General features: G+C 40.6%; 3 protein-coding genes across 3 annotated transcripts; 2 read left to right on the top strand and 1 right to left on the bottom strand.

Annotated features, from left to right (window-relative positions):
* The first annotated feature begins 2,733 nt into the window (after positions 1-2,733).
* LOC131690170 (centriole and centriolar satellite protein OFD1) lies at positions 2,734-5,493 on the top strand. The gene is made up of 2 exons (XM_058975732.1): positions 2,734-2,938; positions 3,011-5,493. The coding sequence occupies exons 1-2, from the start codon at positions 2,782-2,784 to the stop codon at positions 5,350-5,352; spliced, it is 2,499 nt and encodes an 832-aa protein (XP_058831715.1). The 5' UTR covers positions 2,734-2,781; the 3' UTR covers positions 5,353-5,493.
* Positions 5,494-5,539: 46 nt separating this feature from the next.
* Positions 5,540-6,206, bottom strand: LOC131690169 (cytochrome c oxidase assembly factor 5). Its single transcript, XM_058975730.1, has 3 exons — positions 5,970-6,206; positions 5,798-5,899; positions 5,540-5,709 (listed from the first exon to the last, which is right to left on the bottom strand). Exons 1-3 carry the CDS (start codon positions 6,072-6,074, stop codon positions 5,668-5,670), a joined length of 249 nt encoding a protein of 82 aa, XP_058831713.1. The 5' UTR covers positions 6,075-6,206; the 3' UTR covers positions 5,540-5,667.
* A 6,118-nt stretch (positions 6,207-12,324) lies between these two features.
* On the top strand, positions 12,325-15,177 carry LOC131691214 (probable cysteine--tRNA ligase, mitochondrial). The gene is made up of 2 exons (XM_058977443.1): positions 12,325-12,463; positions 12,532-15,177. Exons 1-2 carry the CDS (start codon positions 12,428-12,430, stop codon positions 14,065-14,067), a joined length of 1,572 nt encoding a protein of 523 aa, XP_058833426.1. The 5' UTR covers positions 12,325-12,427; the 3' UTR covers positions 14,068-15,177.
* The last annotated feature ends 9,224 nt before the right edge of the window (positions 15,178-24,401 follow it).

The raw sequence follows: 24,401 nt of genomic DNA, 5'->3' as shown, positions 1-24,401 counted from the left end.
TAAGGCGACCCTAGCCTGACTGTACGAGTCCGAGGCTTGCGTTCTCATTAGGTTAAAATTGGCAGATTGCGTTCCTCCTTGCAAGTCGATGAAAGTGATTCAAATTGAAACGTTGTTCCTCTTACCGTACAAATGCAATTTTGCGGTAGGGATGGCCGTAGAACCAAGGTAAATTTGTGTTATGAAAAGCAAACTAATAGAAGTAAAACAAAAACAGACAAATGAAGTAGATGAAAAGAACGGGAGGAATGTATTCAAAGTTGCTTATATTTAGGATTATAGCCACTTTAATTGACGGTTTGGTTCGCGTGGATGATGGTTCTTTAAGATTACTAGACACATTTTGAACATTTGGCTTGATATGGTCCCAATACTTTGAATAGTTCATTTAAATTTTAAATTCAATACATTGTGCAATTGAATGATGTTTACTTTAGATTTAGGTTTAAATTGTTATGATCGCAGGACTTTGGCTGAACTAAGTTTTAATGCATTGTACAAATTGAATGATATTTAATTTAGATTATATGTAATGAACCATCAACCATAAGACACTGCATCGGTCTGGATCTAGTTGAATTGACAGCAAAAATAATGCAATCTGCCAGTCGTCAGGGTATCCCTTTACTTCTATCCACCACCAGAAGCACGCGCCGTGTTGCTATTAGATTCTAGGAACCAACCGAATCCAAGGTCTCCAAGCAACAAATCCCTAAGCATAAAAAATTGCAGACTGGAGTCCACCGGCAAGCCCACGGAATATTTGTTTATCTCAATTACTACATTAAAACATACGAATGTTCAGTCCTTTTTCACCAGTTATTTTAGGTTAGGTTAGTTATAGAAAACAAATATAATTTAAAAAAAGTAAGGCATTCATTTTAAGTCATTTAGCAATAATTCAGATCATGTAACATTTTAACCAACCAGGAAAATAATAAAAGTCGATGTTCATCTTGCATGAGCTTACCTATGGTTAGCAAATGAACTGAGAGAAAGAAGGGGGATAATGGACCGGAAGAGTAAGATCGCGAGTAAGTAGACTTTTCTAAATTATTATAAAATTACAGTAGTTTTGAAGCGATTATTTAGAATCTGTGTGTCAACATATGGCACGCCTTTGATTTTGAGTAAAAAAAATGTTTCAGTCCACCTAGCGGTGCAATTGTGCCTTTCTCAGTCATGAACACGAGAATGTTTGCGTTGTTTATATTCATTAAAAGCTTTCACATGCGAATATTATATTTTATTATTATACATGACATGACAAATATACAAGAAAAGAAATCATTATTCAAGTTCTAAAATTTTGTAAAAGAAAAAAGAGTCACGGTAATTGAACTGAAAAAGTGCGAAATCGGTTAAGTCCAAAAAAGTCGATTTTAATAAAAAAAAAAATTTTTGTGATGACATAAAATCTCGACGTTTCATACATTTTAAAGATGGTTGGCATCAAAAATACGAATTCGATTTCTGAAATTTCATGGGGTCCCCACGTTGAAAAAAATTTTGAGTTCCGGCTTATATGGGAATTTCATATGTGACCGGACGATTTAGTCTATATTTCCGGAACCATATAATCGATCCGTGCGAAATTTTGTAGACATCTGTGGGGATATTATAGCTATCATTTGTGTTTGTGAAATCGGCCCAACCATTTCCGGAAAACTGATGTGAGTTCGTCAATTTTGAAAGTGGCCGCTTTTCCCGGCCACTTCCGGAACCGTCTATGGTGGTCAATGTAGTCAACGAACGTTTGGTTGGTCGTCGATGACCTAGAACAGCAAATTTATGTTGTTTGAGAGACATTTTAGCGAAATTTTTACCTTTTTTGCTTTCATCGGAGTATCGGCTTGAATCACAATTTGCTATGTGATCGCACGCCACAACCTGTAACTCCGGAACCGGAAGTCGGATCGGGATGAAACTAAATAGCCATTTACGGGGACGCAATACCTTTCATTTGAGACCAGTTTTAGTTGAATCGGTCTAGCCGGAACCGATGATGGTGGCCAATGTGGCCAAATAGACTTTGAATGGATGTTAGTGACCTAATACTACAAATCCAAGCAGCTGTGGTCGTATTTTGGAAAAAATTTCACCTTTATACATTCATTACAGAATTTATTAAAATCGACATTTTCTGCGTGTTCGTACTCATCATCCTGTAATTCCGGAACCGGAAGTCGGATCCATTAGAAATTCAATAGCAGCCTATGGGAACGTTGTACCTTTCATTTGAGACTAAGTTTGTCAAAATCGGTTCAGCCATCTCTGAGAAAAATGAGTGACATTTTTGGTCACATACACACACAGACGCACATACACACACATACATACATACATACATACATACACACGCACAGACATTTGCCGAACTCGATTAACTGAATCGAATGGTATATGTCACTCGGCCCTCCGGGCCTCCGGTTTTCAGAGCAATTGCAATACCTTTCTATTGAGAAAGGCAAAAAGAAATTATAACAAAATAATCTCCTATCCGCAAAAGTTCAATAAAAATTATTTACGTAATTGCACTAAAGCAACTATTACCATGAGAGGGTTAACATCATAATGTATTTCCAATATTGAGTACAATCTTGCAACCAAGTCGATTCAACACGAACGGTACTATGCCAGCTGCACCTGAAATACCGTTACCACGGAAACACGTTGCACTTACACAAAAGCGCCAAGCATATTAAACATCAGTAAACATAAATTCTGGTAATGTTTAGCTGCATATACGATAATTTAAATAATTTGTTCAAGGTTCCAACAATGAACTGTGAAAACGAGTTTGTCGATCTGGACAGAATCACCAATTCCGAATTTAGGCAACATATCAAGAGTTGGATCGAAGAACAGGGAATCAATGCTAACCTACAACTTCAAATGAAGAAGGACCTAATCGATCAGATCAGTCGAACTGCCTTGGGTATGTACCAGCTAGGAATGTTTAAGGTAGAAAAAGATTATAATGTCAATGTTAACCATCGTGTTCTTCCAGGACGAAAGATGTCTCTCAAGCTGCAAACCCATCAAGGAATTGTACTGTCGCCACTGGTTCTAGTCTTGAACACGCTGGTTGCTGAGTTCCTGTATACCCAAAACTGCCACTTTACCCTGTCGGTCTTTAGCAATGAGGTTCCGTTTAAGAATACCTTGCCCGATTTCACCAAGTCCACAAATTTTCGGTTGCAGCGCACAGAACTGAGGGAAATCTTTGAAGCCCTTGGAATTGAGCACTACTCGGGGTTGGTTGAAAAGTACGAATCAAAAACAACTAAAGACGGTGCCAAATCCCTCATCTATATAATATTCAAATCCATGCTAGCATCCGTTAAGTCCTATGAGAATAAGATTAAAAGTCAACAGAAGCAGGAAGTGGAACGAGAGACAAACAAATCCCTGCTGAATGAGTTAGGTATGGAGAAGCTGCACCGAAATGTGGAGAAGCTGCTGCACAGGGTAAAAGTCGTTAATAAAAGTATCGAACGAATCGAAGAGTTGCATCGAAACGACAATCGTGAAGATAGCCGCGAAGAAGAGACCCAATCGTTGAAGGTTTGTACGGAAAATGTGCAAAAGTTAGTTAGCAAATTGGAGATTTGTTCTTCTAATTTCGAGAGAGTTGTCGAAAAGCTACAAGAACAAACAGAACAAAAAATTGAAGTGGTTGAAGAAAAGCCTCCAGATGATGAAGCCAAAAAGCCTGCAAAGAAAACATATACAGATTTTTTGAATGAGCTAAAAAGTACTGAGTACGGTAAGAAATATGTTGCGAAACTGCAGAAGCAAATACTAAAACTGATGGATAAGGAGAAAGCCTTAATTGAGGCTAAATTTTTAGAGAAATTACATCGTGCAGAATTAGAGTACAAATCCAAGTTAGAAAACTTGCTTTCTGAACGAATCAAAGAACTGCCGGTTGATGTTCGACGTTCGCCAAAACTCCCAAACCAAACCGACGAAACCGAAGAAAGTACACTTTTCATGAAAAAGATTGATGAAAAACTAGACATGCTCTATCAACACGAGAAGAATGTCAACGAAAAGTTGGTTACGCTAAAAGACAATTTGGAACAGCAAGAACGTAGACATAGCAAACATTTTCAAACACTAAAGGCAGCCGAAACGAAAGAGAAAAGACTGTTGGTTCTGCAGGACGTGGAAAGGCAACTTCTAGCAACGTTCGAAGACGAAACCCAAGCTGTCGTACGAAATGCAAAGGCAACTATCGAACAATTGGAAAGTGAAAACAATAGGATTAACCGCTCATTCCAGTTATATTTGCATAAACAAAGGGAGGATAAGCGAAAACTTAACGATGAAAAGGTTCAAATTTGGCAGAAATACAATGAAGATAAGCTGGAATTTAACCAACGTGAATTGATGGAGTTTAATGAATCCTCGCAAACGGTACCGGTGATTAAAGAAGTTGTTGTACCACACAACGATGATTTTCCCAAAATGCCTACGTTTGAAAACCCTTTCAGAAATTTTGATCCACGCAAATATCTTAAGAGATCAAAAGTTTGCAATATACAGTTTGTCCCTGAACCACTCGATGTAGTTGATGTAGCAGTAAATACCTCATTCGAACCAAATCCACAATCTTCATCCGTAGCTGTCAGAGGAAAGACGCCTAATAATGTAAATTTTGCGGAAGCAGCTAGTTTATGGGACAAAGAAACAACCTTTATACCTACAGATAAAGCTCCTAAACCATCTTCAGCCGAATCCCAAACAAACGTCAATTGCAATACTAGCAAAGAGAGAAACGCGCCTCAAGCGGAATCTAAACTAAGCAAACTATTAGCTACTGATACTCGAAATCTCAAGAAAAGTATTGAGAAAAACTTACAAAAACTTGATCAAATGAGTAAGACCTACACAAAGTCCAGCACGTCGTCGTCGGATAGGCAGGAAAATACATACAACATAAAACCTACGATCGAAACGGAAAAAATAATCGAAAAGGCGAGTTTGGATGATTTATCCAGCGCGGCAGAGTTAGAGCTTTCCGATAAGGATCTACCCAACGAAGGAAGTCCCAAGGAGCGAACAGCAGACGCTAACGTAGATATTCTCAATCTAAACACCACCCGTGAGTTACTTGATTTTGCCCGGGATAATTTCCCCATCGATGATGGCATGGTGAAGGAGACCGGTGTTAATAAAGAGAAGAAACTTTCTCTGGAACTGATGTCGTTGGGATCGCTAAGTGATTTGGACATCAGCGGCGATAGCCAATCGGTACACGTGACTGATGGAGCGGACAGTTCATTAGATAGATTAGAACAAATTTCAACCGGCCAACGTTCCGGTTCCGATAAAAGTTGGAGTTAGGTGTTCAAGTGCGATTTTTGAATTACGCGAAAAGATTTTACATTTGTAATTTAGTAGTTAACCTAAAAAGACAAATATGAAATAAAACTAAACGCCATACAAATTGTTCTAAGCTATTTCTACTTCTACTGTCGACTATTAACTATACTAGCGGTTAGTGTATACACTATTCAAAAGTAATTATAAATAAAATACTAACGCAACTCGTTTTTATTCATCAAATCATTCCTATATTACATTGGTTGAAAATACGTGTTTCATCACTCTTCGCTCAAAGTTAGAACCAATCAACCAAATGATTGACTGCACTATATTTCAGTAGCCTTTCCTACCCCTGAAACGCTGTCGATTGTCCAGCTAATGCAAATGGGAAGATAAAAAACAATAGTTACCTGAATGTGAATAGGTCCACACACAAGAATTGATATTGACCAAACGCACTCACCAGGGACCGCTTACATTCGAAAAATGTCGTCCGCAACGCCCGACACTCGTCCGGTACTGAGTTATCCGTTCGACTGAGGCAATCGCGAGGTAGTTTGTGTTCCTGTAATAACATCGGAAGAGTTGATTTATTTTCGATATTCCAATTCAAACTGTTTTCAAGCGGCACCGACCTTCTTGCAACAGTCGGACTCTAATAGACACATCTTTAAATCGGCTCGTACCCTGGCACAGGCGGTCTCATCTGCAAGCTTTTCGTTTCCTTCGTAGCGCATCATCCTGAATTAGTTGCGTTGTTGCTAATAAAGATTTTAGTTATGGTGCCAAATCGTAGATTTTAATGCTTCTCCACCCAAAGGATATTATTTTCCATAACCAAGATTGCACAATAAACAGTGACTTTGTTATGACATTTCTGTATCGGAGTGCGCTCTCAGAGCGATTGTTGATATTATTTTTTATTTCATCGCCAAGGCTGCCAATTTTTTTTGCAAAGAACGTTCCGTTAACCCTTATGACCCAGCGTCTGATATTTCATACGCAAAAAACATATTTATTCCTTGACCTGATTTATAGTACTAAACTGACAGGCTATCGTACGATTAATAATAAACAATAAACAATATTCCTAAACCATGCTTTTTATACAGGAAATGTGTTTTGAAACTTCTTGTCTTCGTTGAACGTTAATTAATGCCTAATAATTTATAATGTGTACACGCAAAAATAAAACAATACAGAATAAGTTCTTTTAACGTAAATTTAGGTATTTTGAGTTGTGCGTCGCTTTCGCACTTATTGGTGTTGTCAAAAACAAAACGAGAGATTCGACTCAGTCGAGGTCTTCCATGCAGTAAGGTACTTTTGAGTTGTTTGGGGTATACTCAAAATTAGGTAAATTCAACTTAAGTTTAAGTAAATTAAACTCAAGATTGAGTTATGATTTTTGCTGTAGTTGAATGGAAACTACCTTCAACACGGTTTACCTAATTTTACCTTCCTGCACGATACCACGAGATTGAGTCAAAAATACTTAATTTTAGGTGGTTTTTCGGTGGCGTGTATGCTCAAATATTAACAATACATTTGATTAAATTTCATTTATAAAATACTATTGGGATTGGGAACAAATGATCACAAGAAGCGTGACAGATGTGCATGAAACAATTGCGAAAATTCTGCTGCTACTTTATAAGGCAACATTTCATTATTTTAGAACCTAGAGAAAGGAATTTTACAATTTTCTCACTGATTTGAACGTTGAACGCATTCAAGACTAAAAACCTGTTTTAATCCACCTAGTGGTGCAATTGGGTTATTAAGCTATATATAGTTTTCCGTTCTATTCGATAAATTTTAGGTTTTTTTTCCAATATACATAATATAACAGTATTTCAAAAAAAAAATTCGTTCTAATACGTAAAAACGATTTTTTTGTTTTTCAAAATAAATCTTATGGAAACTTGGCAACAATACATAGGAAAACTGCGGTCTGGCCTATCAAGACAACACCCAAAATAAAAAAAAAACTATATGCATTGGATGGTGTTTATGTCAAATAAAAAAAAACCTGCGAGAAAACCGGGAAAGCATGTACTAATTTTTTTCTGACTGGGCATCATTTGTCGTGAAATTTCATATGTCAAATGCTTCTGATAGTGTCAAATCCAGACTGTCAACATATTTCTTTATTTTAAATTTTAATATTATTTTCACGTTTCCTGAGTATGAAAAAACATTGTTGCAATCATGAAAATCAGCTTTATCGATGTATGTAATAAAAAAGATTTTTTTCCTCATTTAATGACCCAATTGGGTCATTAAGCTATATATAGTTTTTCGTTCCATTCGATAAATTTTAGGTCCAATATACATAATATAACGTTATTTCAAAAAAAAATCGTTGTAATACTTAAAAACGATTTTACATTTGGGACAGATTTACAAGGGTACGACTGCCGCGAACCTGATGACCAACATGTCGACAATGGAACAAGAAATATAATATTGAACTAGATAAATCAGCATGACTTAAATGTTGTCTTCGTGTTCACGTATTTTGGAATGCAGTGGGAGGAGGGATTATAAGTGTAAAAGGGAGTATGAGGGTAGCGTTGTTGATAAAAATGGGTCAACCATCACCGAATAATCGATGTGACTTTTATTGTGGAATATGCTCGGTGCCCGGTACTTCTGGAAATGTCGATAGTGGACAATATATCTCAAAGAAATAATTTAATATCCAATGTACGGGTTATATGGAAAAATGCTATGTAACCGTCGAAACCAACCTATAATTCCGTATTCAAATGTCAGATTTGAATGAAATTCATTAGCAGTCAAAGTATGGATTGCATTTATCAAATTTGTAAAAAAAATCAGTCCAGAATTTGCTGAGAAATAGGTGTGACATTATCTTCGGAGCTTGACAAGTTCCCCGAGGGTATAAAAAGCCGTAATAGGTGGCTAATATGGACAAAGCTATTTTGATTGGTCTTTTAGCTGTATGGAAGTAGGATCAACTAAAAATTCAATAGAACCTATTGGTTCCTCCATCACTGAGAAAGTTGAGTGGCATTATTTGAAACACATTTTACGGTCCCGACGAATTGAATTGAATGGTGTATGACACTTAGCCCTCCGTGCCTTAGTTGGAAAGCCGATTATAGGAATAATCAAGCATGGGAAAAATCGTTCTAGCGGATATTTGTTTAAATGACAAAACAAATATTTTAAACTGATGAGGCGAAGCCGAAACGCAACTAAGTATGAAATAAGGATTTGTGCCCTCCTGTACAAAGACTGGTTTTACCAACAAATTTTCACCCTACTGAAAAATTTTGGTTTTTACCACATTTTCCTTCTGAGGGTGCAATATAGCATAGTGCTTTCGCATAGGCCTGCTAAGCTAAGACAAGCTTCGGCTTCACTGTGTCTCATCGGCATAAACAGAGCTTCTGCTCGAACGGGACATCACGTTTGATCAGTCGTTCGATTGAAACAAAAAGTGTTTTAGTTTTAAGGGATTTGCGTCAAGCCGGCGCTAATCTATTCCGACAATAAGTTAGTGTCGGGTTCTGATGAGGCGAAGCCGAAACGCAACTAAGTATGAAATATTTTAAACTGGTTTGTTCGAAGGATTCCTGTTCTCTGCAAATATATCTGATTATCAAACTAAACAATCATTAATACATACTAGAACAGAATAGTAACTGGTAGAATAGTTGCAAAGAAATTAATATTCGTGGACATTATGGTAACCAGCGCTCTCTGATTTACTTAATAGTAGATTGATCCGCTTCAGACTTAGGGGACCCAAGATGAGATCAGGAAAAAGACGGAAGCAGAATCAATACGAAGTTTTAATTGCATCACTGATGACTTAACACGCGTTGTTAGGAGCAGGATACATTGGACTAGATAAAATAGAGGACGACGTTACACACTTCAAGACAAACAGGCGCAAAATTTAGTCCTCCTCTCGGGGACCGGTGTTTACTTGGCAGACAGTCGTTTAATTTTGCACCCCTCCTTCCTGTTGACCTATTTATTAACTGGCTACCAACTACGAAATCGGGAGTGTTATTTTTTCCCAGTTCAAACCGCTGTGAATAAAGACCAACCGTAGTGAGTACCTGACTGGCTACGGGTAGTCCCTCTAGGTGTGGGTGAGTCCCTTACACTCGTTTGGCATACATGGGATAAAAGGGGTAAAACGCATCTTGTGGCAAAGTCATCAAGACCACAAACTGGAACCAAGGGTTACAAGGTATACCGTCATCGGGGACTACTTTACATCAGAATTGGAGAACGAAAGGTCCCGAACAGGAAAATACAGGAAAGCTACTTGTTGCCGCGCAAATGAGTTAATTATACAATGTCAGCAGTGCATAAGAAATGCATCACTGCTACACGTAGGGAAGGTGGATGTTGATCTTAAAATCCCGAAAATGAAATGAAAAGAACACAGAAAAAGGGATCACTGTCTATTTACCAACCTCCCGCGCCTAATATACATAAGCGTGCCATACGCAGTCTGATTAGCTAGCTTTAGTTTGTCCTTCTCACTTACTCTGCGGTTAGGATAGTAATAAAATCTTAGAAAGCGGTACAAATGTAACCGCATATTTTGTGAGCCCTTGCGGGACTGGACTAGGATTGAATAGCACGAATCCGTATTGTGGTTAAATACGTTAGTCGTGAAGAAGCAGGGCCAAATATATAAGTAAACAAATAGGAATTGCGCCCTTCTAAGGCCATAGGAAATCTACACCGTATCTCAGGAGAATAGGGAAAAACTTAAGGACTAAAAGGGACAAATTTTCCCGTAGCGATATATGGATCGCGCGAGCAACATGTAGCTTTAAGATAACTTTTGTAAATATTTTCTGAATAAATTAAGTTTCAAAGTTCTAAACCCAGTTCACTTAAGTAAGAGAAAGCATCAGGAAGGACTATTCCTATTCATCGACGAGGTAACCATCCAATCACTCCCTTTGGAAAGTAAGTACACACGGATCTACGTTGGCATCACCGTTTCATCATCACTGTGGCAGCGCTGGACTTGCTGTCTCGAAATCGGTAAAGAATTGTAATTTTCTCTCCTCGTCGTGACACTACTGCTTTCGAATTAGCCGCGAAGGCACAGCGAAGGCGAACATCGAGACTACCAACGGAAAAACCGATTAACGCACTATATCGTGGTGTCTTCAGACCGCAGGTGATTAGCCGAGAAGACGCAGCGAAGGCGAACAGAGAGACTACCAAAGCTGATTAACGCACCATAAAGTGGTGTTTTCAGGCCGCAGGTGATTAGCCGAGAAGGCGCAGCGAAGGCGAACCGTTAGACTACCAGCAGAGACATCTACCCAGTGAGCAAATTTTCTGGCAGAGACCGCTCTGCTACCCAGTTAAGCTCAGTCGGAAATGAACCGGAATTCTGGCAGGTTCCAGTTCGTATTCCGGCTCCAGTGACACAACCGATTCTAGTTAGAATCGGTTGTGTCACTGGAGCCCGTGTACGAACTGGAACCAGCCAGAATTCCAGTTCAATTCCGGCTGAGCTTTACTGGGTAGATTTCTGTAAGTCTTGGTTTGGTAGCCCTGTCAGATTTCTGCGCGTATCCTGTCGGGTTAGTTGAGCTAGGGCGAATTCGGTTTCGCTCGCGGTTTCTGGCAAATTTTGACTGGAACCGAGCAAAACCCTGGCATAACTCAGACATAAACTGTGCCTAGATCCTGGCAATTCCTACCTGTTAGAATTTAGCACGAATCGAGCAAAACATCTGACAAAGATGTGGCAAGAAGCGAGCAAAGATCTTGGCCGTACATTTCTGACTGGATCCTGGATAAAAGTGAGCAGCATCGGTTGGTTTAACCGTCAGAAACGGTTGTTGCATTTGAGCGAATTCGTTGCCAGAATTCTCGCACAAATCGCGCAAAATGCTCGCAGAAACTCTGCCAGCATCAATTTCGCTTCGCTCAACTTTTGCTAACTTTCTGTTTGCCACGCTGACCGGGTACTAGCGCACCATATCGTAGTGGCCTCAAACACCATTTTATCGTATTTGTTACACGTGTCTCTTGTTTGCTAATTCCGGACTCGAAAGTAGTCTTAAGGCCTCGCCCTGGTTGTCGTTCAAAACACCTCGAAAAGAGCAGCTTTTGAGCATCCCTAGTTGTGAGATTTGGTTGGCAGTTGTCTTTCGGATTGATTTTTATTAACGGGGTAAGCGTGTGCGAGCTCCCGCTTGATGAGTAATTATTCTCCTGGTACATGCAGACGGGTTTACGAGCCCTTATTGACCCTTCCCGAACTTAGGTTCGATACCCTGAGCAGTCAGGGGCTACACATTTTATTGCAACTTGTTGAAACCATTCGCATTGATCTCTTGTGTGATCCAAGGAATGTGTTGGTCGTGAACGATGATTGTTCTTTCAGGAGTGTGTTGCTAACCCGGATAGAATTTTTCAATAGCCTACAAACAATTTACCCTACAAACAATCATAAAACAACAAATATTATAGTTATTACTGTTTCGACATTGTTCGACGCAAAGTTCTCACAATAGATTTACAATAATATTTCATGTAACAATAAATTTTACTGCTCAGTAAAAAACTGATACAGTAAACTTACAATAGATTTTACTGTTTTCGAGAAAAAAATGTATGGAAAAAAAATCGATTATTTTAATGTTAAGTTCTCAGTGGTTAAGATACATAGCCACTTCTCTTTTTCACTATAAAAGTCGATTTTGCATTGAAATTTACTGTTTAAAGTTTATTGTTTTTGTATTGTAGCATAGCACTAGCGCGAAGATGATTCTAAATTAATTGCAAATTCGTTTTCTAAATTTCTGAGCGATTTTTCCGTATGTGAAATTGGTGTAAACTAGGCCCTTTTAACGGTTCACGACGAAACTACCGAAAAACTGAATACTGGCACCCTTGTACATTGTTTTTATCTCGCGCTACAGCTAATTTTGACAGTTCTCATTGTCAAATCACAGCTGTTTTCATTTTTTTTCAACAGTCGGCAGCCGGAATAGTTACCCCAATATTTTCACCCATTTCATTTATAGATTTTAAGTAAACCAACATCAGGTAACGTGTTTTGAATATCACATCGATGATGCTTGGAACATGGAACCTTAGAATCGAGAAGGTCCGAATAGTTAACGTACTATGCACAATTATCCACCGCTTAGTTCCACCATATTCTTTCATTTCCAGAAAATGATAACACATTTACGCCACACTAGAAACTTTTGCACCAAACCAACTCTGGGCACGGCACCTCGAATATATTCATGCAAAACGCGCGATAAAATACCTCTCCTACTCCACTCACCCAACACCACAAGTAGTACGTTCTACACATGTGGCCCAACGGTGTATGACTCGGCTCACATCGGTCATGCCAGCTGCTACGTTCGACTGGACATTCTGCAGTGTATTCTTAGAAGCCATTTCAATCAGAATATTGTGACAGCGATGAACATCACCGATATCGATGATAAAATCATTCAGCGGGCCAATGAACAGACGAAACCATGGCACGAAATTGCACGCCACTACGAACACGAGTTTTGGACGGATCTCAATCGTTTGAATGTTCGTCCACCGGATGTAAAAATGCGCGTTACGGATCACATCCCGGCCATTATTGAGTTCATTTCGAAACTACTAAGTTCGGGTTATGCATACAAATCGATCGACAATTCCATATATTTCGAAACATCACGATACCCTCAATATGGTAAGTTGCAGAACATTCCATCGGATGATACCCCTGCGGAGGGTAAGAAAAGTGCCTCCGACTTCGCTCTGTGGAAGGCATCGAAACCGAGCGAACCATTCTGGGATTCCCCATTCGGGCCAGGCCGCCCCGGATGGCACATTGAGTGTTCAACGCTTGCTTCGCAAATTTTTGGCAAAAGACTGAATTTTCATGCCGGCGGATTGGATCTCCGGTTTCCTCACCATGAGAATGAAGAGGCACAAAGTTGCTGCTACCATCATGTGCAGGATTGGGTTGACCATTGGATCCACACCGGTCAGCTACATCTAGAAGGACAAACGAGCAAGATGTCAAAATCGTTGAAAAATACCATCAGCATAGGGGAACTGCTTGATCAGTATTCGGCTGATGAGTTCCGTATGCTTTGTCTGTTGTCACACTATCGGAGTATGATTGAGTACGGAAGCGAATCGATGACGGTTTCGATAAACGTGTTGAAAAAGTTCCGGTCGTTTTTTGATGACTGTAGGGCGTATGTTTTGGGAGTAAAACCAGCTGTCCCGGTTGATGCTAGCATACTACAAACAAAGCTAACAGAAGTGGATCGAAGATTCGATGGTTTTCTTAGGGATGATTTCAACACCGCCAGCGCGATTACGAGTCTAGGCGATTTAGCTTCGGAGGTTAACAAAGTGATTAATCGAAGGGATGTAGAAGTGGTGCTAGCTTCGGAGGGTGGGACGATTCAAGGTATTGCCAACTATATTCGAGGAAAACTGGCAATGTTCGGATTGGAACACGTTACGGGAGATAGGCAGCAGTTCGGCTCGCCTGATGTTGGCCATGAATCGGTGGAACGGTTGATTGAAAATGTTGTTGCGATACGAAGTACCGTGCGGACGCAAGCGATGGTTTCTAAAGATCGTTCGTTGTTTGCGATCTGCGATCAAATGAGAGATCGTCTCCGGGAGGTGAATGTAGAAGTGAAAGATCACGGGAAAAGCTCCTCATGGAGTTATGTTAAATGATGAAATAATTGTTACGTTAGCGGATAGTATCTATATAATATAGGATTGGAAATACATGTGTTCTATTTGCATGTTTCACTCGGATTGCTTCTCAAGTTTTTATAAGACGTCGACTGTGCTATAATAAAGACTATTTACTATCAAGATATAGGTATCAGGATTGCAGATACATACCTATTTTATACCTGTGCTCAATGATGGAGATAACACAGCTCAAACTCTATTATAGCAACTCTTTTGGCAGTCAACAACAGAAACGAAGTGCAAATTAGCAATTTCTGCAGAGCCGTATCGTGTTCCTCTCGATAACAATAAATGGGTTGTAGCTAGTGCAGGGATGCGCGGTATCCCTGTCCAAGAGATGGTGGATAACACACACGAAGACTTCGTGATCGCCAGAATCAACATCGTATTCGTATGTAGCTTTTATGCTCCCCCACGATGCACCAGAGCAGTACAGTTGGATTCTGGACGCACAAACCGACTCGTTAGTTGGACGAATGCCGGTTGTTATAGAAGGAGATTGTAACGCTTGGGCTATGGAGTGGGGAGCAGGCTGGCCAATGCAAGAGTTTACAGGAAGCTCTGGCGAAGCTAGATGTAAGGCCCCGCTAGCACATTCCGTAAAGACGGCGGGGAATCCATCATCGACGTAACATTCTGCAGCGCGTCGCTGATGGATAGCATGAATTGACGAGCTAGAGAGCAGTACACACAGCGACCACCAGGCGATCCACTACACCACTGGTCAGTGGAATTGCATTGTGACGCGGAGAGTGAGGACTGGCGAACGAAAGTGGAAAATAAAGGACTTCGACAAGGACCTTTTTGTGGAAGCACTTCGTGCTGACAGCCTCATTCCAATTTCGAATGCCGATAAGCTGTCAGAAACATTAGCAAGGGCATGGTACATACCAACGAGCAAAATGGAGCCAGCGTCCTCCGTGCTGCCTACCTGTTTCTTTTTTATCTTCGGACAATTTGACTTTCATTTCTGAACTTCCAACCCTACACTACTTAGGATAGTGGTAAGCTGATCCTTCCGTTCAATAAGTCTATCAAGTCGATCATGACCCGTTAACGCATTGTCAATATAAAAATCAGTCTGAATGACTCGACTTGCCTCAGTATATATAATCTCGAAATCCATCGCCAGCTGTTTGAGGCAACAAGCTGCAATGAAAGGGCCATAAATTACAGTATTCAATCGAAACGTGCTTACTCGCTCGTCTGGCGAAAACCGCCATAATATCAGTTGTAATTACCGATCTTCTTCATGAACTTCTATTTGTCGAAACATTTTCTTTATATCGGCTGTTAGCACGTATCTATGAAACTGAAATCTCATATCAAAAATTTCTTATTGCAATGAAGGTCCAGTCATCATCACATCATTCAATGCTATTCCATTGGATGTTGCAGCTGACCCATGAAACACGGTTCTCAATTTGGTGGTGCTACTTTCAGGTCTAAGCACTGCATAATGAGCGAAATAGAATACGTCGACACAGATCTTTCATTAGGGCCTAAGTCGCAATGTACTCAAATGGAGAAAAATCAGTTTCAATATTCGGCGATGCTTTTCTAAATGTAGTTTTTTATTGTAGGTATAAATTACTTTATGGCCATGTTTTTCCGGAAGCATCTTTGGTTAAACCTTATGACAATATAACAAAGAATTTAATTCCTATGTGCTTTGAGTGGGTAGAAACTAAAAAAAATGCTTACGCCCAATTTGCATCCCAGTCGTGATTTCGCCCTTCAGCAACCACCATTTGCGAAAGGGCTAAACCGTTTACATAATTTTCAGAAGGGCGCGGTAAATGGGCTAAACTGACTCTGTCTTGCTGGGTAGGGCTGGGTAAATGGGCGAGCTTGACAGTATACTTTTTAATAGGGCTCAGCAAATGGGCGCATAGAAACCCAATGTAAATGAAAGGGCGCGTACATCTTTTCTTCAAATTTCATGAAAATATCGAAATATTCAAATGTTTATGGGCAACAACTATCGAGTAGACATGATCATAGTAGATATTGCTTATCGTTTATATAATAGAACCGCCGTTTAAAGAATAATTTTGTGAATAATAACCGTACGCCCGGTTCTGTCTAAAAATGTAAGTTTAGCCTTTATATTCCATATGAGAGGAAGGGCCTAAGTCGAAACCTCGAAGAAAATGCATGTTTCGCCGTTTTGTTTTCTTTAATTATAAATCTAACTAAAAACCATTTTAACTAATTTTCACCTCAATCTTGTAGTATTTTTGTTGCATAATGTCATAATAGCGAAAACGCAGTTTGTTTACATTTGCGATTTAAGCCCTAATGAAAGATCTATGTCGACGTATCATTTTGTAATTGGTTGGGCCTCTAGCTTCTCCATATGATACAATTTCAGATAGTCAATCATGAACGCTACGTATTCCTTTTGTAACTGAGGGTCCTTTTCAAATCTTTTCTCAAGTCTCAACAGCTTATCCAAAGCCCAACTTCTGCAATCGCCGAGTTGAACAACAGTTGATTTTAGTGGTTATCTGACATTGAATCTACCATCCGGTGTTCGTTATGTGGTTTCCACAAAATGTTGTTCAGGGGCGGCGAAACACTTTACGCCCGAGTGGGTAGAAAGCATAGGGTGAGGGGTCCATTAGTAAGGATTGTTTCCCTTTTTGCAATGCACAAGCTTACATTACATTCACATTAAATCACGTTCGTTTATGCAAATGGGATTGTGGTACATCGATGTTTTCAAATGTGTGTAGTGCGAGATACATGCGTTGCGCATCTAAATTTTTTGAAATGGTTCAAAATTTCGAATGGGTAATTACCCACTCGGTTATTTTCGAGTGGGTAGTACTACCCACGCTTTCCGCCGGCCCTGATGTTGTTCACATAAAACCTCTTCCTCCGCCCAGTCTCTGCGCAATAAGTTAGTTGTTCATGAATCTGGTCACTATATGGTTCGCACTTATCTGTGTTACTGTTCCTCCTATAATCCAACCTAATACTGTATTCTGCATTAATAGTAAGTGCTCGTAAATTTGTCTCTTTCACTTGGAAGTATATAGAATATTACTAAAGTTCCAAGTAACATATGAACCTCGATATCAACTGCTCTGCTCAGGTGAAAATCTGGATCGACCAGATGCTCATCTATAATGCTCCAATCGCCTATGTCCACGTTAGTTGGTGGTAGAAATCCAGTGGTATTGTCTATTACTGGCGCAGAAATCGTTTTGCGGTAGTTGCTCATGCGTGATTTGAATGACACCGCGGCTCCCTCGTGAATCGATGTTGTAATTAAATTGGACTCTGATCTAGAATCAAGCAGCAACAACTGATGAACCGTTTTCGTTTGATGAGTATCGCGTCTAGCACTTTGAATCTAACCGATACGAAATTTTCCAATTGATTGTACAGCGGCGATGTTATTCCCGACGCAACCGATTCTCATCCTCTGTGGGTGGATCCAGCTTATTGACCATGAGGTGGATTAGCATTGCATCCCAGGATGTTACGGGCTGTTTTAAATTTTCGAGACAGCGAAGATGTTTTTTAGCATTATCAGATTTCTTAATTCCGCAGCTCACTTCAAACAATTCTCGTGCGTGTTTGTGAACCAGTAGTTTAGGATTGATATAACGCTGTTTGATCACATCATAGGCAATTGAGTAGTTGTCAACGGTTCTCAGTAAGGAATCAATCAATCTCAAGGCTGCACCTCGGAGGGACAGCTTCAAATACTCGAGTCCCTGTATTACAGGAAGTGATTCGCGGTGATGAATTAAAGCATTGAATTTATCGAACCAGTTTTCGCCATGACCAGACAATACTGGAAAATCAATAATAGGAAGCCTCACGGAGTCCTTACTGGTTGCATTACAACCCGTGTCTTCCCAGCTCGTGGATACGATTGTCCGTTCGAATGTAGTAAGACAATATTGATGTAATGAATTTCTACTTTATCGCGATTTTGACTATCCTCGGGGTTCCAGTGGTCTTTGTACTTGATCGTACGATTTATAGCATTCCTTCAGCGTATCACGTCGAGTCTCAAGGGCCATTCGATCAGCTTGAAAAATTGTTAGTCTTGATGATATTGGTTATTCTGGATACGGCATGATTCTTCTGCACGGTGATACTTGTTAAAATAAGCAGAGATGTTTGCTCAGTTGGGTTTTAATAGCGAATCATTGTCATTGTCATTTCTCAGCCCACACCCTGGCAGACGTTCATCCGCCCATCTAGACTCTGTCAAGATGAGGACCTACAAAGCCTAACTGTTCGTATGTGCTAGTCCGTATAGCACACCAGTTTCTTCCACAAGCAGGCGCCGGCTGTTAACCAGTCCCACAAGTTTCAGATACATTACATAGAGGATAGTTGGAGACAGAAAATGAAGAGATAGTAAAGAGATTTTGGTTTGCTGAAACGAGACAAGAAAAGCAAAATAATTGTGATTAGTTTTTTTTATCGGGCAGATGGGACTGCAGCTTAACGTAACGTCAAGTTCTCTATTTTGTCTGGTCCAATGTATCCTGCTCCTAACAACGCGTGCTAAGTCGTCAGTGATGCAATTAAAACTTCGCATTGATTCCGCTTCTATTTTCTTCCTGATCTCCTCATAGGTCCCCTAGGTCAGAAGCGGATCAATCGACTGTTAAGTAAATTAGAGATCGCAGTCAGCCGTGATGTCCGCGAATTTCATACATACATACAAACTATTTGGCGCAAGTTCAGAACGTGTAACGTCGTATCATCTAGTCTGTCATCCTATGGAAAATCATCCTACCATCGCCTTGGGGTCAACGTCATATTGGCAAATTTCGCATTGAATCCGTTTCTGTCTCTTCCTAATCTCCTTTTTGTCTGCTAGGTCCGAAGCAGATCAATCGACTATTAATTGAAACGGTAAACATACTAGCACTATTAGTCCTTACTCGCGAATACTTTTCCTTCAACTGTTCCGTTTTTTTTTTCTCTATCTTATAACATAACTCGATTATCCCTGTTCTAGTCAATATACATATTCATTACATTATGGACCAGGCAAACCCTTAATTTTTCTATTATTATTATCCTGAGTAGCTATACCAGTGAAGGTATTTTAGGATTTCGCAAAAGAATCTCTGCCAATAAAGGCATAAGAAATATTTATCCACTATTAACCACAAAGTTTGCTCGAACCGAATGTCCGCCTGGTTTGACTCGAATAGACCACACCGACCCGAAAGGGTTGCTTATCATTTCTGAGAGCCGGTGTGCTTGGTCGAGTTTAGTAATCATAACAAGTCCTGAATAATTAACTATCTCTTAGGTGCCAGTCCTGCACTCCTTTCCTGAACTAGCCTCATACTCACGATCAAAAGAGTCGACAACTAGTAGGATCCACATGTCCCCCACCCAAGCGAATTGATCAACTTGCAAGTAGGAGCACATATCTACCAACCAGCCAAGAAGACTTCCGAATCAATGAGAATGGACCTTGCCAGTCGAAGGCCACAGGCCCAGCGCTATCTCGTACAGTGTCATTGTCATTTCTCAAGATGAGAACCTACAAAGCCTAACTGTTCGTATGTGCTACTCCGTATAGATTTTGGTTCGCTGAAACGAAACAAGAAAAGCAAAACAATTGTGTTTAGTATCGTAGCTATAATAAATAAATAAACGATTTCTCCTCTGTTGTCGGTTTCCCTGTTCGCAGTCCTCCCTCCTGTTCCTGATCTGTTTGGGCCACTGGCTTTCCGTTTCCTTGGCCATCCCGCTCTCCCGCACACATCGTAGCAGGAGAAACAAATGAAAAGACAAAACAAAACATAATGAAAATAAATGGAAGTGTGCTATCTGTGCCTAAATTGATGTTGCTTCTCAGTTTTGCACGACCCAGGGGGGACCTGGCCTTGATCCCAATGCTCTGTCACCGATGTTACGTGATATTCGTTATGGAATATTCTTTGTTTGGGGGCCATTCATAAACAATGTTGTACGTTTTTTTTATCCCTGATCCGCTGATACGTCTAAAATTCATTTTTAGTTTTTTTATCTCGTTACGTGACGCTCTTCCCTATTGTCAATATCCAACATCATTTATGAATGATCCCCTGGTGATATATTTAGAGCAGACAATCCAATGAGAAATAGGATTGACAGGATTTTAGTGCGCTCTTGGCATCTTGTGTCACATCTTCATGTTTGTTATACATACTAAGTATACCAAAGCATGCGATGTGATGACCGGAAGATTAGAGAAGCAACTCCTTCCCTTCCCCCCAGTTGGGTTTTAATAGCGAATGAAATAAAAATTCGAAGAGTAAGTTTCGAATCCAGATAACCTCACACGAAGGCCGACTGAGCGACACATATTCAGCCTCAATGGATGAGTGATACACTGGGGTTTGCTTGGAATACGAATCCCGTGGTTGACGATATCGCTACCCCAATCAACATCGGCAAAGCCTTTTAACGAACCAGACTTGTGATCACGCGTGTATATCAGAGAAAAGTTCTTCGTTCCTTGGAGAATGCGAAGGATCCTCTCTAAACGTTTCCAGTGATCTTCTGAAGGGCCACTTCGAAAGCGACTCAGGACGTTGACAGCCACACAGATGTCAGGACGGATGGAGGGCATCAAATATGTCAAGCAACCCATTAGTTAACTGTACGGATGCTGGACTGATCATTCCCAAGCTTCTCAAGCTTCACGTTTGGTTCCAGTGATGACCACAGTTGCTTGTCTGGTTAATAATCAAAATACCTTGCCTCCAGTCACGTTCGATGCGTAATTACAGAAAGTGATTAGCTCATTAAAATCTGTTATCGCGTCCAGAGTCTTCAACGAGTTTGAAGCTAGAAGTATGTCATCTACGCACAAGACGACGCACAGTGGCTGGAGGCTGGCCAAAACCTCAAAAATTTGTTTTTGAAATATTGATATATTATATTTTTCCTAAATTTCTCATGTATTGAATGATGCATATTCAAAATTCTATGATCATTGGACAAGAACATGATTTTTAACATGAGTTTAAACGTAGCAAAGTCCGGACTTTTTAATGATTTTCATTTCCGAAATCACCATTGCTTTGTTCACTTCAAATGCATGTTGCTCTTTTGATTTTGGTCCGATTCTAGCACAACTAGTTTCATTGTATAGAGGAACAAAAGAACTTGGTTAGTGAATAAAATGCATTTGGTAAATTTGCTTGAAACTATGACTTTTTAGTTTAAATATGTTTTAGGGGGTCAGATCAAAAATACTTTTTTCACTAATGTATGCTGTACAAATTTTGGAATCATTTCGGAACGGTCACATAGCATACATTCTATGGGAAATAACCTCTACTTTTCGAATATCATGGTCTCTTTCTGCGCCTAGGTGCGCAAAAAGGTTTAAGGAGATTTTGAAGCTTTGTTGCTGATATGGAGGCGCATGGTGTTTTATGTAAAATAGTTAGACAATCTGCAGTAAACCAACACGTTATACAAAGGATTTAAAGTAGTGTTCTTCATTTTTTATGATATTGGTGACATTGGTGAACAGTAACGGAAAGTCTATCATGAAAACGAGATCATAGTTATAAGAAAGGTTCAATGACACTGTATGGAAAAATGAATTTAATATTTTACGACTTTTGACATAAAAAATGAGCTCAGCACCTCAAAATTAGATTAAATTGTGATTTTCAGCCAAATTAGGTAACATTTGAGGTTTTGTCCGACTTTTGTTTGAAAACCCGCCACTGTGCGACGTAGACGTTTATCTTCTTTTTCTTCAAGGTGTATAAGCAACTGTCATACTGGGAACGTTGGAATCCAAGCTTCAAAATAAATTGGTTAAACTGGTCATTCCAGCTTCGCGGCGCTTGCTTCAACCCGTACAAGGATTTGTTTGCAGACCTTCTTCCCTTTCTCAAATCCTGGTAGTTGACGCATGAAAATTTCCTGTGTGGACACTGTTTAGGAACGCAGTGCGGACATCCATTTGGTGTAGTTGCATATCTTGCTTGACAGCCACGGCTATTCTTCAATAATCTTACAGTACTCATCCGAACTAAGGGGGCATATGTTTCCTCGTAATCAAAACCAATGTCAAATCATGTTGACCGTTTCCTTGTTTCTCTTCCTTTGTTTACTGGCAAATCCAGCAACTCCTTTCTTTTCAAGTAGCCGCTCCAATATAGTCCATATCTCTTTCGGGGACGCATTCCCTTTGGTAAAATCGAAGCGCAAGTCAGCGAATTTGTAGATCAGGATTTGCATTTGGCATCCTGTTGTTTCCGCCGTTCACGCAGTATTTCCTACTCTTCTTTTATTTCCACGGTATCTTCTGCCAAATCAACAATACAATTCCGAATACAGTGCACCAACCCAAACTCTTCGAGATACGATTCCATCCGCCAAATCAACCAATCTGCTGCAATTCTCAGCGCGACTGTTCCCATGACCTGTTAAAATAAGCAGAAATGTTTACTCAGTTGGATTTTAATAGCGACGATCAACGTGGAGAACGCGTTCAATAGCGTCGTAGCGCTCCATAGAATGCGAGTCCCGGACTATTTGTGCAACGTTCTGCAAAGTAATTTTCAGAATCGAGTACTGATCTACGAGACGAACATGGGAAAGAGGTCGATTAGGGTCACAACGGAAGTACCTCAGGGCTCCATACTCGGTCCAACACTCTGGAATATGATGTACAACGTAGTGTTAACACTGCAACTGCCCAATTAAGTCGAGATCATGGGCTATGCAGATAACCGGCGAGAAGTGGAAATGTTGAAGGTCGAGACAATAGGTATCGTAGAAATCTAGATGGCTGATGTAAAGTTGCAGCTGGCTCACCACAAGACGGAGGTAGTGATGATCAGCAAACGAAAAAAAAAAACAGCGCGTCGTAATCAGCGTTGGTGGACACTCAATTCTATCGATACGTGCGCTTCGGCACCTAGGTGTGATAATAGACGATCGGTTAAATTACAACACCCAGATCAACTACGAATGCGAGAAGGTTGCGAGAACAACTAACGTATTAGCAAGGATCATGCTGAACATCGGAGGAGAAAGAAGCAGCACGAGACGTATTAGAGACGTGGTGGGTGTCTCATCAATACTGAGGTAAAGCGGTTCGGCCTGGACTAACGCGCTGAATTCAAAGCAAAACAGGACGAAGCTGAAAAGCACGTTTCGCCTAATGGCCGTTCGTGACGCGAGGGTGTACAGAACGATATCGTCGGAGGCGGTATGCGTATTTGCCGGGATGATTCTTATCTGCATCACTCTGGCTGAGGACGTGGAATGCTACCAGCGGAGAAAAGCACGTAATGCAAGGAGACTGGACAACGCGTAGAAAAGAAGATGGACCGACCGACAAATCCCAAATGTGTCTGCTTGGGTACATAGGAAGCATGGACAGGTGAACTTTAATTCAACGCAGTTTTTGTCCGAGCACGGATGCTTCCGTAAGTAAGTAAGGTTTGGTTACGCTTTGTCATCCCTTTGCCCGGAGTATGTGAACGTGCAACAGACACTGGAACACGTGGTCTTCGACTGCCTTAGATTCGAAGAAGTTATGCCTGGTGTGACAGTTGACAATATTGTCGAAGAGATGGTCCACGACGAGCATATCTGCGATGCTGTCAACAGAGGTGTGACGAATATACTCTCCGAGCTGCAGAGAAAGTGGCGAAGGGACCTACAAATGAGCGCAATATGCGACGTAGCACGGGGTCCGGGTCGTCGGGCGCCAGTGCACCGGACGTCAAGCTTCACCATAATCGCCGGACCGATCTCGACACCCTACCGGGTAGCTCGTGAGTAGGCTAGATTCACCGCGGGGGATTGGAGCGATTAGATAGCGTCGTATAGCGCCAGTGAACCGGAAGCTACGCTCCACCCGGAATCGCTGGGCAGAACTCAGCACCTACTGGCTCTCCCGTTGAGTAGGTTAGGTCCACCGCTGGGGACTAGATGGAGTAGTGTGTGAGCAACAAACCTCGGTATTGGAAGAAATCTACCACCGGGGAGTTCACAGTAGGGTAAATTCACCACCGTGGACTATCCGACTATATCTTGACAAAATGGGAGTTAATGGGTCACGAAACAGACATCGGAAATTCCGCTACCAGGAAACTCTGCGTCGGATTATGAAAATTCACCGCCGGATATCCGAGTAAATCTTGATAAAATTGGGAGCCAAACAGCTCAAAGAAGCGGGTATCGGTGTCGTGAGAAATTCCTAGGTCTGGGAACTTTCAGTTGGAGTAGGGTGAGTTCACCACTGGGGAGTATTACTATTAAAAAAATCTGTGCCCCATGTGCAGTAGTTGGAAACCGAACCC

This window comes from Topomyia yanbarensis, chromosome 3 (assembly GCF_030247195.1).
Source record: "Topomyia yanbarensis strain Yona2022 chromosome 3, ASM3024719v1, whole genome shotgun sequence".
NCBI lineage: Eukaryota > Metazoa > Arthropoda > Insecta > Diptera > Culicidae > Topomyia > Topomyia yanbarensis.
Note: the sequence above shows the minus strand (reverse complement) of the source record. Positions and strands in the feature narration are given on the sequence as shown.